At 38.6% G+C, this 15,563-nt stretch overlaps 1 protein-coding gene across 1 annotated transcript in view; it reads right to left on the minus strand.

The window, feature by feature from the left end:
* Positions 1 to 3,726: 3,726 nt before the first annotated feature.
* The window catches only part of LOC134330943 (gamma-aminobutyric acid receptor subunit alpha-3-like), a 285,511-nt gene continuing 273,674 nt past the window's right edge, over positions 3,727 to 15,563 (minus strand). Inside the window, exon 10 of the mRNA XM_063012234.1 lies at positions 3,727 to 4,098. Coding sequence (XP_062868304.1) covers positions 3,751 to 4,098 — 348 coding nt within the window. The 3' untranslated portion in view covers positions 3,727 to 3,750. The remainder of the gene's footprint in view (positions 4,099 to 15,563) is intronic.

Raw genomic sequence — 15,563 nt, forward strand, 5'->3', positions numbered from 1 at the left:
ACTCATCCATCACTTCCACAAGCGAGGAAATTTCACGACTGGACTTGTTGCACAGGCGGCATCCTATCACGTACCACGCTGGAATTCACTGAGCTCCTGAGAGCAACCCATTCTTTCACTAATGTTTGTAGAAGCAGTCTGCATGCCGAGGTGCTTGGTTTTATACACCTGTGGCCATGGAAGTGATAGGAACACCTGAATTCAATGATTTGGATGGGTGAGTGAATACTTGTGGCAATATAGTGTACACTGTCATATAATTTGTAGATACTGTTAACCGAACACTTTTAAAGAACCTGAAATTGATTTTGGAGGTGGGCCAAGTCATGGTTCAGACCCCAGCAATTTAAATATTGTGGCAGGGCCTAAAGAGACCTGGTAATTTACCCATCCCAGAGTGGCCTTAAATTAATCTTCACTTAGGCAGCTCTAATAGGCAGCTATAGAAAACAGTGCTGCTAAAAAAAAGATTCTGCAAGAATTTACAACCCTTTTTTAGCCTCAACAGTAAATAATAAGTCAAAATATTATGACCAGGTTTAAGCTCAGGTTAGATTTTGTTAGTAATCAAGGTCACAAACTTTTTCTTGCAACTTTAACTTTGCACCATCAAAATCAGTAGTTCCAATGAAGGATGATAATCTATGTTACGGACTTAAAGCTATTGGTTAATAGCTATCGCCATAATGGTCGGTTTAATGTTTTTTTGCTTAATATAGCTTGCTGTCACATAATTACATACATTACACAAATATAAAAAGTCTTTTTTTCTTTCAAATGTACACATAAATCTGGCACTTTCTAAGTAGAGAATTCAAAAGGTTAAAACTCATCCATAATGAACTGGCACACTATTTTACATATAATACATTAACGTATACCTGTACCTATGATACGGTCACAATGGCTACTGTAAAACCACAGTACAAATGGAGGCAAAAGCACATGTGGCCTAGGTGTGTTGTGTTATGTAACATGTCATGTCCTATTCACAGTTTGGCTTTTATAACAACATGGCACAGTAATTAAACCTTTGCACTTGGTTGTGTCTAATCACTTGCAAGAAAAGTTATGGAGGCTTGTGAGTTATCAGTGCAAAAGTGAATAAAAATATAAGAAATATAAGTAGGCAATATAAGTGGGTAAAAATAGATGGACATTCATGCTGAATAAGTAAATAAAATTAAATAAATAAACTGCACATACCTGTACATATAACACAAAATAGAGGATTCTCAAAGGTGTTTTCTTTTTATTATACAAATTTTCCCCACTTCCCCCCCCCCAATTTTCTCCCCTAATCTATTATCCAATTGCCCTGAATGCATACTCTATACTGATTCAACCCTTCACCACTGACTGAGGACGCCTCTCAACTGACATACGCCCCCTCCGGCACGTACAGTCAGTACAGACTGCATTTTTAACCTGCACGAGTCAAGTTCATACACCGACGGGCACTGTGTACGGAGGGCCACACCCCCATCAGCATTATTCCTCAGCCCTGTGCAGGTGCCATCAGTCAGCCAGCAGGGGCCGCAGTTGCACCAGTTATGAGGACCTATAATCCGACTTTTTTACCCTCTAACCCTAAACAACCGCCAATCGTTGTTCATGCAGCCACCCAGCCCAGTCGGAAGGCAGAGCTGAGATTCGATACGATGTATTCGAAACCCCAACTCTGGTGTGCTAGCGTACTTTACCGCTGCACCACCTGAGCGGCCTCTCAAGGGTGTTGTTTTTTTATTTTTTTATTTTTTTTTTTTTTTTTTACTTTTTCTGGATATTCAAGTAAATTTCTTAAGTGGAATTTGGGCATGTTTGGGTGTCGTTGTCATCGAATTATTTTTACCAGAAGGATTCCTTTAAAATTCTAGCTTGCCTGCACTGTCTTAACATCACTAGAAATTGTAGGAATTTGGAGATAGATTCAGCATCTGGACCGATCCTATCAGTTGTAATGAGTAAAGAATTATGCAGCCACTATATTAAGATTGATAGCAAAAATATGTTAAAAAGATGTTTTTGATCGTACACCATTAGTGCAAGCCTGTATAAATGGGAGTGTTGCATCAGATGTGCATCTGGAGTAAAACCGAGAGCAGCCAAATGGAATCTTCATCATCATTTCTTCTTTAGCTTGAGGAATAAGCTTTACAGATTACAAAAATATTGTTGTCGTATTCATTGGTGATTTTAAATGACTTTCTTACAAATTTAAATTGGTGCACTAATTTGACCCCTAATGCTCTTGACATGAACCACAGCCCACTATGTTAGTTCAACCAGAGATCAATTTGTGACTGGGTTAAAAAGAAAAAGCTCAAAAGCACTAGATATACAATTTAAACAGACTGCGGTACACAAAAAAACTGCCAGTGTGAAAACACCCTTGGATGCCCCTGTTGAAGCTCATTTAGCAAATATGTATACGCAAGGAAGCTATAAGCTTGAGGAAATGTCAGAATGTGATGAATGTTCATCTCAACAGGAGAGTAATTGAGAAAGGCACACCATTTCTTTACCTTTGAGCCTGCTTGGGCTGCTAAGACAATAAGAATCAACAAACTGGAAAGAAAACCACAGTGCTACAAGCCATGAGGATGAAAAAGAATTCGAGATGATATTGCTTTAAATTGGCTAAATCTCCAGCAGCAGACATGGATGGCTATAAATGATGCACATGCAGACGTGGCTGCTGGCTGCTGAAGGCTACGGGCGTTCACCACTGCAACTGACAGCCAACGACGGCTCAGGGTTTTCTATCTAATGATAGGCAGTGTGTGGCGAGCACACAGCCTTCTATATGGCATTGATCACCCTGAATGACTGACATCAAGCAAGCTGCTGTTTGGATTCTGTCATCAGTGTCAGTGATGATAACATAATACAAGGCTTAGGAAAAGGACATCAAAGCTTCTTGGGTTTGGCTCCAGATAGAACCACTGGCCACACCTAAGGGCATTGTAGCACAGCCAGTAAGCCATCTGCATGTTTTTGGGAGGTAAGAGATAACCAGAGTACTCACACGGTCACGGGGGGAACACGGTAAACCTTTTACCTTGGGTCTGTCCGAAAACCTAGTGAGCTCTATAAATAGACGGCATTTTACATTATCCTACACGCTGCCGAGAAGAAGGCTGTTTGAATTCTTAGATGCCTTAAAATGCTGCCTACTGAGGTGCCTTAATTCAAAGCGATAATCTGACTGAATAACGGCGGAGCATTCGATGCTTTCTTAGCAGTGAAGGCTAAGGTCAGCATGCTAGCTGGTTATCCGCCTTAGCCCATTGATTTAAATAGCCTGAAGCTAACTGTGTTAGCTTAGTAAGCAAAAACTGCAGTGACCTAATCACCGTAATCACTGTCTAAGTAGTGTGTCTAAATAACCTGCCTTATAACGTTGATGTCTTTAGAATCTTCTCCACTTAGGCAGCTGCCTAGGTAGGCAGTAGGCAGCAAGGCAGCTCACTGGGTTTTTGAACAGACCCAGAGAGTAACCAAAGGCAAGGATAGAATCCAGGACCTCAGGGACCTCACCATTAAATCTAAAACAACATCCAACTTTCATCCAACACTGATAACCGAACAAACAATGACATGTACATGAAAGCAACGTAACTGTGTACAAAAATATCTAGCGTAAATAAAAACACAATACGAATGTGGTAGCACGGTATGGCTACTCCAGACTTGACTGGACTTTCTTCAATCATTGTTGTTTCTTAAGTTGCTCAGGCTGTTTCAGGTTTATCCCTGGTTGTTGGACCTTTTCATAATTGGCTTTATGTTGACGTAGGTGGCCCAGTAGGCCAGGTTAAAGATGAAGAAAAGCACAGGAAAGATGATGCGGGAGATCTTGTCCACTTTGCTGACCCGGTTGTAGGACTTCTTCATGCCTTCTTCGATGTACTCGCCATCCATCCTGGAGAGCCGGACTTGCGGTTGCGGGGCCGGGGAAGGGGCCGAAGCCGCGTTCGAGGCGCTCTTGGCGATGGTGGTTAGTCCCGGCTCCTTGACTACGTTCATTGCGTATGTAGTGCCAACAATGTTGAACGTGTTGTTGGTCTTTTTGGAGAAGGTTGCTGATTCACGTCTCTGTGGGAGCAAAATCAGTAGCAAAAATTAGTAAGATTGTTATGAATGAGGAAACATTCAAACACTTGAACCGAAGAATTAGGGTTGGTATTTACATACTTTTAGTCATACAGCAATAAGTGTGGCTAAAACATGAGTATTTTTAATGATCTTTAATGATCTAAAGTATTACTATAGGTCCGTTAAAACAGGGTTTGACAAGTCCGGTATGGGGGAACTCCAGTGGCTTGCACAAAATTCAATCCCACTGAATTGTTATTAATACACCAGAATGAATTAGAATCTTGATTACAAGCCAGGTATTCTCACCAAGCATCAGTGCCTGCCCACACAAATGCTCTTTTTTGTAAGAGTGGGAGGGTGGGCGGTTGCAATGGGATGTCCAGCATCCAAGGTTAGGTGTCCACAAATGTTTGACCATATGTTGTACATTATGGTTGAATTCAGGAAAGATAAATAGATAAAAGAGAGCCATGGCTGAAACCTGGCAACCCTACCAGTGTGATGTGTGATGCTGCTTCATTTGTGCCACATTGTTTTGTTTCTTGACGCAGCACAAATGCAATAAAAACAATTACAATGATAATACTTTAGTCTTTTGATATCCTTACAAACATTTCACTTTCATTTCCTTATATTTTTGTCAGCAATTAATAACAGTCATGGTTGAATACGTTTGTCCTTTTTTGTTTATTATCATTTCTTGAATTAATTGGATTAGCACTGTTGTGTTTCTTCATTCATAGAAAATGTAACAAAATTAGCTTTTTTTATTTGAGATCAGAATTAAAAGTGAACAATCCCAGATCTGCTTATGACGTGTCTTAGTTTTAGCACAAAAAAGATTGATATACCAATTTTTCTGCTGCATTATAACTTAATATGCTTTGTTTTTCAATTTTAAGTTATAATTTAAGATATTAAAAGTATTTGAATGGGCTTTTTAATGAGCAAAACAACTCACTTTATCACTTTATCTAATCTTTACATAAACTATATTATAATATAAACAATTTCATGGTACTGTAACGATGGGCTAGACGTGACAAGAGAGGTTGTGGACACACACACACACAAATGTTTTGCAAAGGCACAAGACAGATTTACACAAGACCAGACATAAACACATGAACTAAGCTAAAATGTTAATCTAAACACAAAAGAAACCTGACTAAACTATACTAAATCCTAAGCTAAGCTAAATGCTACACTAATTGCTAAGGCTAATCTAAACACACATGAACAAGGCTAAAGCTAAACATGAAACCTATGCTAATGCTAAACATAAACAAGGCTAAACACTAAACAAGACTTCTAAACATGAGCATGACAAACCAGACATGACAAATCAAACATGACAAATCAAACTAACATCAGCAAGAACATGAGCAAGACAATCAAAGTCATGACATCCAATCCAATCCAATCCAATCCAATCCAATCCAATCCAATCCAAACCAAACCAAACCCATGACAAGTCAAAGTCAAAATAGCCTCCAATGACTGAGCCATAGCTGCTTCCTTAAATCCTTTGAGCATTATCCCTAAATCAAGGTGCAGCTGGGGATAATTGGCAGTGGACCAATGATGATAAGGGGGCATTTACTTGGCAGTGAAAACAACATGTGCTCCTAGGGAGAGAGGCGTGGCACATATGAAGAAGAAGATAAAATATATACTTTATTTGTCATATATACATATACTGTACATATATACTGTAGATGTACAGTACAACGAAATTCTTTCTTTGGATATCCCAGCTTGTTTGGAAGCTGGGGTCAGAGCAGAGGGTCAGCCATCGCACGGCGCCCCTGGAGCAGAGAGGGTTAAGGGCCTTGCTCAAGGACCCAACAGTGGCTGCATAGCAGAGCCTGGATTTGAACCGCCAATCTTCCGGTTGATAGCCCAAGCGCTACCCACTAGGCTACCACTGTCCCACGATGAACGATGAACGATGAACGATGAACATGAACATTGCTCCAAAAGCACAAAGAGGTTTGATTCATTACAGGTACACTAAACAAATTGCCATAATTCCAATGGGATTCTACTTTAAACATGACAAAAAATATGTTTAAAGTTTGTGAAGGGTGGGCGGTTGCAATGGGATGTCCAGCATCCAAGGTTAGGTGTCCACAAATGTTTGACCATATGTTGTACATTATGGTTGAATTCAGGAAAGATAAATAGATAAAAGAGAGCCATGGCTGAAACCTGGCAACCCTACCAGTGTGATGTGTGATGCTGCTTCATTTGTGCCACATTGTTTTGTTTCTTGACGCAGCACAAATGCAATAAAAACAATTACAATGATAATACTTTAGTCGTTTGATATCCTTACAAACATTTCACTTTCATTTCCTTATATTTTTGTCAGCAATTAATAACAGTCATGGTTGAATACGTTTGTCCTTTTTTGTTTATTATCATTTCTTGAATTAATTGGATTAGCACTGTTGTGTTTCTTCATTCATAGAAAATGTAACAAAATTAGCTTTTTTTGAGATCAGAATTAAAAGTGAACAATCCCAGATCTGCTTATGACGTGTCTTAGTTTTAGCACAAAAAAGATTGATATACCAATTTTTCTGCTGCATTATAACTTAATATGCTTTGTTTTTCGATTTTAAGTTATAATTTAAGATATTAAAAGTATTTGAATGGGCTTTTTAATGAGCAAAACAACTCACTTTATCACTTTATCTAATCTTTACATAAACTATATTATAATATAAACAATTTCATGGTACTGTAACGATGGGCTAGACGTGACAAGAGAGGTTGTGGACACACACACACACAAATGTTTTGCAAAGGCACAAGACAGATTTACACAAGACCAGACATAAACACATGAACTAAGCTAAAATGTTAATCTAAACACAAAAGAAACCTGACTAAACTATACTAAATCCTAAGCTAAGCTAAATGCTACACTAATTGCTAAGGCTAATCTAAACACACATGAACAAGGCTAAAGCTAAACATGAAACCTATGCTAATGCTAAACATAAACAAGGCTAAACACTAAACAAGACTTCTAAACATGAGCATGACAAACCAGACATGACAAATCAAACATGACAAATCAAACTAACATCAGCAAGAACATGAGCAAGACAATCAAAGTCATGACATCCAATCCAAACCAAACCAAACCAAACCAAACCAAACCCATGACAAGTCAAAGTCAAAATAGCCTCCAATGACTGAGCCATAGCTGCTTCCTTAAATCCTTTGAGCATTATCCCTAAATCAAGGTGCAGCTGGGGATAATTGGCAGTGGACCAATCATGATAAGGGGGCATTTACTTGGCAGTGAAAACAACATGTGCTCCTAGGGAGAGAGGCGTGGCACATATGAAGAAGAAGATAAAAGATATACTTTATTTGTCATATATACATATACATATATACTGTACAGTAGATGTACAGTAGATGTACAGTACAACGAAATTCTTTCTTTGGATATCCCTGCTTGGGGTCAGAGCAGAGGGTCAGCCATCGCACGGCACCCCTGGAGCAGAGAGGGTTAAGGGCCTTGCTCAAGGACCCAACAGCGGCTGCATAGCAGAGCCTGGATTTGAACCGCCAATCTTCCGGTTGATAGCCCAAAGCGCTACCCACTAGGCTACCACTGTCCCACGATGAACGATGAACATGAACATTGCTCCAAAAGCACAAAGAGGTTTGATTCATTACAGGTACACTAAACAAATTGCCATAATTCCAATGGGATTCTACTTTAAACATGACAAAAAATATGTTTAAAGTTTGTGAACGAGTTCTATTAAAGTGCAGGAAAAGATGATTTACTCCATGTTAAAACCTTAATAAACCCTAAATCAGAATAATACTTATTTTACAACAGCATAATGATCTAAGTTTTGACTGTAACCTATGGAACGAGGTTTTTACTGGCGTCCACATACTAAAGTTTTATTTCTTTAATTACAAATAGAAATAATAAGAAGCAAGTGACTTTCTTTTTTTGCAAGTTTTGTGGCTTTTAGACATTTATTCTTTTATACTAAGAGGTCCCAAGGGCACTTCAGCCAAGCGTATACTTTGGTTCTGTCATGATTGTGGCTTATTAACACAGTCTTCCAGTATTCCCCATTGAACAGCATTCCAACACACTAAAGAAATCACTAGTCAGAACTAAATGAAAAGACCAAAGTTTATTTTAACTCCACTTTAGTAAGCACTACACCACTGCAGCGACTCTCCGCTTTGCATAAAAGAGAGCAGAAGAGGTTCTTAAGAGCAGCAACACAGCTCATCACATGGTAATGTGTCAAAAGGAATAGGCCGTAATTTGTGTGCAGTAGGGAAGCTTGTTATTTTTGAGGTCTATCATACATTTGCTCCGTGTCTCCACGGGGTGATAGGGTGAGCGTTAGAGGAGTTCAGAGCATGAGCTGGTGCTCACAGTTTAGAAAATGAGAGCATGTCTGAGGTCTTGAGAATGAGCAGCACAAACCCAGGAATCGGAGAGGATTCTAGCACTTTCACACAGAAACACGACCCACATTTGCTAAACGGTTCGTTTTGTAAAATGCAATAAAAAAAGGAATCTGTGATTTGGTAATTCTCTTAAATCTTTATTTAACTGACAAAAGTATAAAGAAAGAATTTCTAATGTTTTCACTTATATTTCACTTCATTGTATTATGTAAATATAGAGACACATTTAAAATTTGATGCCTGCAACACACTCCGAAAAGTTGGGACAAAATAAAAATTTTAAGATTATAGAATATTCAAGTTACAACATTCCACAATAAACAGGTACATTGGTAACACGTGAGGGAATCATGATTGGGTATAAAAAAAGAATCCACCAAGGAATCAGTCTTTACATGCAAGGATAAGTCAACTTTGTGCCAATTGCATAAGAGAATTTCCAATCAGTTCACAAAGAACATTGCTCAATGCAAGATCACAAAGAATTTTGTCTTTCACTACCTACTGTTCATAATATTGTGAAAAGATTCAGGGAATCTGAAGAGATCTCAGTCTGTCCAGGGCAAAGTCAGAAACCACTATTGACCTTTGAGCTCTCAGATGGCATTGCATGAGAAACCATCGAGCTATTGTAATAAATAAGGCCACTGGGACTTGGGAGTACTTCAGAAAACCATTGTCACATTACAAAGTCCGCCACTGCGTCAAACAGTGCAACCTGAAATTCTATTACATAAAGAGAAGGCCAATCATCAAATCTATGCAGAAACATCTCAGAGTTCTCTGGGTCCAAGTTCATCTGAAACAGAATGCAAGATGATGGAAATGTGTGCTGTAGTCAGATGACCACCCAGACAGACTATTATCAGTGAAAAGTGTGTCATGGTATGAGGGTGCATCAGTGCCCTGTATATGTGTGAAAGTACTCGTAATGCAAAGGCGTATATTGGGATTATAGAGAGACACATGCTGCCATCAAGACGTCAAAACGTCTTTTCCCGGACAGACAATGATTATTTTAGCAAGATGATGCCAGGCTTCATTCTGTATGCAGTACTGCCATAGACAGAGAATACACAAGCATTTCTGTCTGCAATGAAATAACTGTCAAAGTAAATGTAAGAAACACTGCATGTTTAGTTTTTATTTATCTTACTGTCCCAAATGATTTGGGGTACTTTTATTAAATAAAGATTCAAGAGAATAAATCCCAAATCTTCTGAAAATAATGTTTGTAAATAGATACGTATTGGTCAAAGCCTTAAGCTTTGAACTGAGGCAGATTTCACCTGTCAGGCTGCCTATATCTTCGCTACAAAAACGTTCGGCAGCCGATGTCAAGCACCTGTCAGAACTGAAAGAACCCCCCATCTGGATGATGAGGTAGCAAGCAGAATGTTTAAGTAAATAAGGGAAGCCTCTGTACAACCAGCCAAGCTGGAACAAATATGTATCAGTAGGAGGTGTGATGGACTGACAAGCCCAGTGCTGAATTTTTAATGCCCATGTGCTGTTTATAAAGTGCAGGTGTGTGGGATTTAAATTACGCATCTGCATTCAGACCAGCTGTTTTTAAACCATAGGGTAAGAATTTTTTTTTTTTCAGTATATTTATACACATTTTTATTAATTATTCAAAACATTTATTTATTTCACTCATGTATAAAACAGGCTTATGCACTTTAAATTTCATGATTTGGGCCCATTTATTCTCTTAGGCAACAGCAGCTACTGAAAATCAATACAAAATCATTTGGTGAGTGGTGGTCTCTTCTAGTATAGTGGCACTGGGACAGATTTATCATTATTCAGAGACTTAAATGTATGCGAGAAACCAAGTTCAAAAATTTTAAAGGAAAGTCAGTTAAGTAAAGTGTGTCCCAAAATGCAATATACTGCATTAAATAGTTCATATTATATGAACTATTATACTATTATACTTATTATACTATGAACATCCATTGCTTCATTCTGGTTTCCGCAGTAACATTGGGCAGAAGGCAGGAACACACTCTAGACACCCTTTTGCATTAACTTTCTCCAGACAAAAAAAAATCTCATTAAGAGAGCAGTGAATGGCATGGCAAGACAAATTCCAGTGTGATAATGACATCAACAGGAAAGGAGCGGTAACTAAATGGTTTAATAAGCATTAAAATTACGTAAAACGTATACTATGGCTTTACCGGTCACCCTAGCTTAACCTGATTTAATACCTTTAGCTTTTGGACCAATTCTTTGCTCTCTGACACCGTCTAAAATCTTTCAAAAGAATCATATTTTGTTCATTTAGTATGGTTCCAGAAACTTATAGAAGCTTATTAGTGGCTTGTGGTGGCTCTACATTGTACTAAGACATTTTTATGTAGTTTTCTTTTAGACTAAGTTCTAATGATTTTGTAAATTTACCATTATCGTTAAGTGTGTTGTGTTTAGTGACCTTCCTGTTTCTGTTCTTTGCTTGTATAGTATAGTGGGATGGATCAGCCGTATATCAGATCTGGTCGTTTTTTCCACCTACAGTGAAAGCAGAAATGTTTCCGTTTGTCTCGCAGACAACACAGTATAAATAAAAAATAAATGCAATATTAAATACAATTCACTCTTTTTGTACCATTATAGAACTGGGCTCTTGCTAAAGCACCAGCATATTTTACCCCAAAAATGTAACCCATTTAATCGGCTTGTATTTCTACATTATTTGTTCTACTGGCTTCCTATTAACTTCAGACATAAAAGCCTGAAACAGCTACAACAGCCCAGAATTCCTTTCATCAATATGCCCTTAATAATTTTAAAAGCCTGTTTGAAGAGACAGCACAAACCTACGAGTTTTAGTCGGTGAGATGCCAGGAGTCGACATCCATAATCTGATGCCGATACTTGTGTAAATGAAACTGGCAGAAAAGATGGGCGTATGCAGGCTTTCCATCTTACCGCCCTAGCAGGGTCTATAAATTACACAGTAGGTATTCAGCATTAAGTACAATTTCCTGCTCTATTTTGACTGAAGCAATTTAGATTGTTTCAGCGGGTGTGGAAAATCTTGGCATCGCAATAACTGCAGCCTGTAAAAATATATACTCGCTGAGTATTTGTAAGTGTCAGACGCAGCAAATTCCGGTGTTATGCTTCGACTGCGGTTTTGCACAAAAGGGGAAAAAAAGCTGGACTGTCTGACAGGTTAGATTTATTTCCATTTCACTGACAGAAAGCTTAAAATGCAAATGAAGCAAATAAAAAGTTCAATATGCACAAAAAGAACGAGCTTCAATGAGTAGTCATTATATAAGACTCATTTTATTCTGCTTTTGGAACCAGTTTTGACAACATTAGATTTGATTTTGTATCTCTGCTCCAGCACAGCATGGCATACTAGTGAAATGTCTATAACCACTGCACATTATTATTTTCAGTGCAATATTACATTAAGTCAATCTTTGTTTTTAATTTAATTTTTTTTATTTATTTTAAACCACCACCAATTTTATTGTGTCAGGTTAGATTGGTGTAAATAATAAGGTTAATTAAAAACGGCATTATTTTATCAGTTTAAAAAGTATTATGGCTTTTCTGAATTTTGGTCTGCATACCTGATTGGGCACTTCCTAATGCAACCCTTCTTATTTTAATCTGGGCTTACTGCATACATTTTACATTACATTTTCAGCATTTAGCAGACGCTTTTATCCAAAGCGACTTACACAATGAGCAACTTAGGGTTAAGGGCCTTGCTCAGGGACCCAACAGTGGCAACTTGGTGGTGGCAGGACTTGAACCGGCAACCTTCTGTTTACTAGTCCAGTACCTTAACCACTGAGCTATCACTGGCCCTAGACTTAAAGGATGACCTGATGAAGGCTGAGACAAATGTGTCGTGGCACCCATAAGACTAGTTAACAACCACTTAAGTACTTTAACAAGACAATAATCCCAAGCATACTTTCAACCAAAGTCAACCAAAGTTGTTTTAAGAGGCTCCAGATTTAAATCCTATAGAAAACCTTTGGTAAGATTTAAAGAATGTAGTTGCAGCATGAAAGCCTTCACTTGACCAAGAAGCACAGGAGAAGTCAATTGGAATACCCCAGAAGCAATTTGGATTGCCTTTCAAAGTCCTCGAACACAGTTCTATGGAGTGACAAATTTCAATTGGAACTGTTTGGCCATATGGATCAGTGGTTTGTCTGCTCATGACCAGAAGAATGCTATCCCCACTCTCAAGCATGGAGATGGGTCAGTGATGATGTGGGGGTAAATCTCCCTTCAGGAGATGTTTTTTAACTGTATTTTGAATATCTGAAACAAGTGTGACAAGCAAAACTGAAGGATCAGAATGTGGCTAATACTATTTTACAGCACAGCATGGTACATTTGGATTATTATGCTAATCACCGGGCGAGCTGGCATTGGTTTATTTTCAGTAGAAAGGTATGCATCATAAAACCAATCTTAATATTATCTGTCATAACTGCATAAATGCCAACATGATTTTCTTTTTGTACCATGATCTTGATTTTGCTGTTTTAACATAGAGGTAACATGACTGTGGATACATTTTTGCTCACTTTTCTTTGATAAATTGATAGGACCTTGACCCGGCCACTCCAAAACCTGAAATTTGTTTCTTTTGAGCCATTCCGAGGTGGACTTGCTTGTGTGCTTCGAATCATTGTTCGGATCAAAGCCATGCAGTTCTTTAGATCTTCAGTTTTGTGATCTCCTAGATGACTCGTCAATGCATTCATGGTGAAATTTTGATAGGTCGGCCACTTCTGCAAAGGTTCACCACTGTTCTGTTTTCTCCATTTGTGGATAATGGCTCTAACTGTGGTTCGATGAAGTTCCAAAGCCTTGGGAATGGCTTTGAAACCCTTTCTACTGTAGATTTTAATGACTGTTATGGACTGGTATCTGGCACCAAGATGTTGGCAGAAAACCTTTAACTCCTGTAAGTTGTGAGGTGGGGCCTACATGGATCGGACTTGTTTGTCCAGCACATCCCACAGATCCTCGATTGGTTTGAGATCTGGGGAATTTGGAGGCCAAGTCAACACCTCAAACTCGTTCACTCGTGTTGTGTCATTGTTGGCGTTTTTGCCAGTGGACAGGGGTGAGCATGGGCACCCTGACTGGTCCGCGGTTATGCAGCCAAATACGCCACAAACTGCGATGCACTGTGTATTCTGACACCTTTCTATCAGAACCAGCATTAACTTCTTCAGCACTTTGAGCTACAGTAGCTCATCTGTTGGATCGGACCACACGGGCTAGCCTTCGCTCCCCACGTGTCGCCGGTTTACCACTGTTTCTTCCTTGTACCACTTCTGATAAATACTTACCACTGCAGACCAGGACACCCCAGTTTTGGAGATGCTCTGACCCAGTCGTCTAGCCATCACAATTTGGCCCTTGTCAAACTCGCTCAAATCATTTTTCCTGCTTCTAACACATCAACTTTGAGGATAAAATGTTCACTTGCTGCCTAATATATACCACCCACTAACCAGTGCCGTGATGAAGAGATAATCAGTGTTATTCACTTCACCTGTCAGTGGTCATAATGCTATGCCTGGTCGGTGTAGTTGAACTGCCTTTTGGAAAGGCAGAATGAGAATGAGAACTCTCTGATTTGTAAGCATAGTTGTATCATTAGATGTGTTAATTGTATTTCTGAAAGGTCTAGCAAAGACTAATACTCTTAATTACGTCTAGTTCAATTTAAATGTTTTTGTTTACCCACAAATGTGTATTGGTTAAAAGGATATGTGACTTCTCAGATTTAATCAATACTAAAAAATCCTTACCAATATATGAAGCCTTAAGGCCCAACATCTATCCACCCTTCCCAGTATATTCAAGTTATAGCCACCCCACAATGAACAAAGTCTACCATTGGAATAAATCTTATTTACGAGGACACTTACATTCCTGTGTTAAATCCAGAGTGTGTTGTGTGTGTCGAGCGTCACAGGGCTCGGTTGGCTCTAGCTTTTAATGGCACTGGGACTGTGGTGCAGTGTACCTTCATTATTGCTTGGTGTATAATGCATGGACTGTCAGGCTACATTAATTAAACCAGTTCTAAATCCCTTATCAGTGAAAACAATGGCTCTTCTTAGTGCGCACACTTTTCCCTCTCTGTCTTAGAGGCACACAGAGACATATACAGAAATACACGTAGTTAAATATTCAGCTGCAGGACAGTATGTGAACCTTTTGGAATAATATGGATTTACATTGGAGTACATTAACCACACAATGTTATTAGGAATGCACAACAGGAATTGGACAATATTGAAATTGGCCATTTATTTTTGGCTCAGAACACGATCTGCAATGTGCTATTTTATTATTTTCAAAATGGACTTTTCTGTGCTGTCATTTAATGATAAAAAATAACATATGCCAGGTAAGTGCACTTAGGCTGCATTTGCTAAATATGACGCAAAATGTGTAGTGCTTCCTCTTCACAAATATTGCAGCCCTTGGCAAACATATAATCTTAGTTGGGACAAAAAGTTCCTGTTTATAGGAAATACAATGAAAAAAGTCCATTTTACCATTATAAATGTTTAAGTCAAATTTATGTTGGCAAATCATTGTTAACAGTCATGACTGTAATAGGATAACAGCTCTTGTTTTGTTCTGTAATGCTAAATAAAAGTAAAGAACACATGGCATCTGAGGTCATTTCTCTATACAGAATCCTTTTAGATACCTTAGATTTAAGGTAAACATTTGTGAACTCTCCTCCTAAGCTCCTCATAAGCTTTCCTATGTGGATTAGGTCAGAGACATAGGATAGCCATTAAAAAACCTTGATTCTGTGGTCAGTAAACCAATATTGTGTTGATTCTGGGGATCAACGTCCTATTAAGAGATTTAACCTTGACATAGTTAAAGCTTCCTGGCTAAGTCAGTCAGATTTTACTTTAGGGAAAAAAGACTCACAGATTTACCTCCATGCTTCATAGTGGGAATGAGACACTTTTCTG

The sequence above is a fragment of the Trichomycterus rosablanca genome, chromosome 16 (genome assembly GCF_030014385.1).
Source record: "Trichomycterus rosablanca isolate fTriRos1 chromosome 16, fTriRos1.hap1, whole genome shotgun sequence".
Taxonomy (NCBI): domain Eukaryota; kingdom Metazoa; phylum Chordata; class Actinopteri; order Siluriformes; family Trichomycteridae; genus Trichomycterus; species Trichomycterus rosablanca.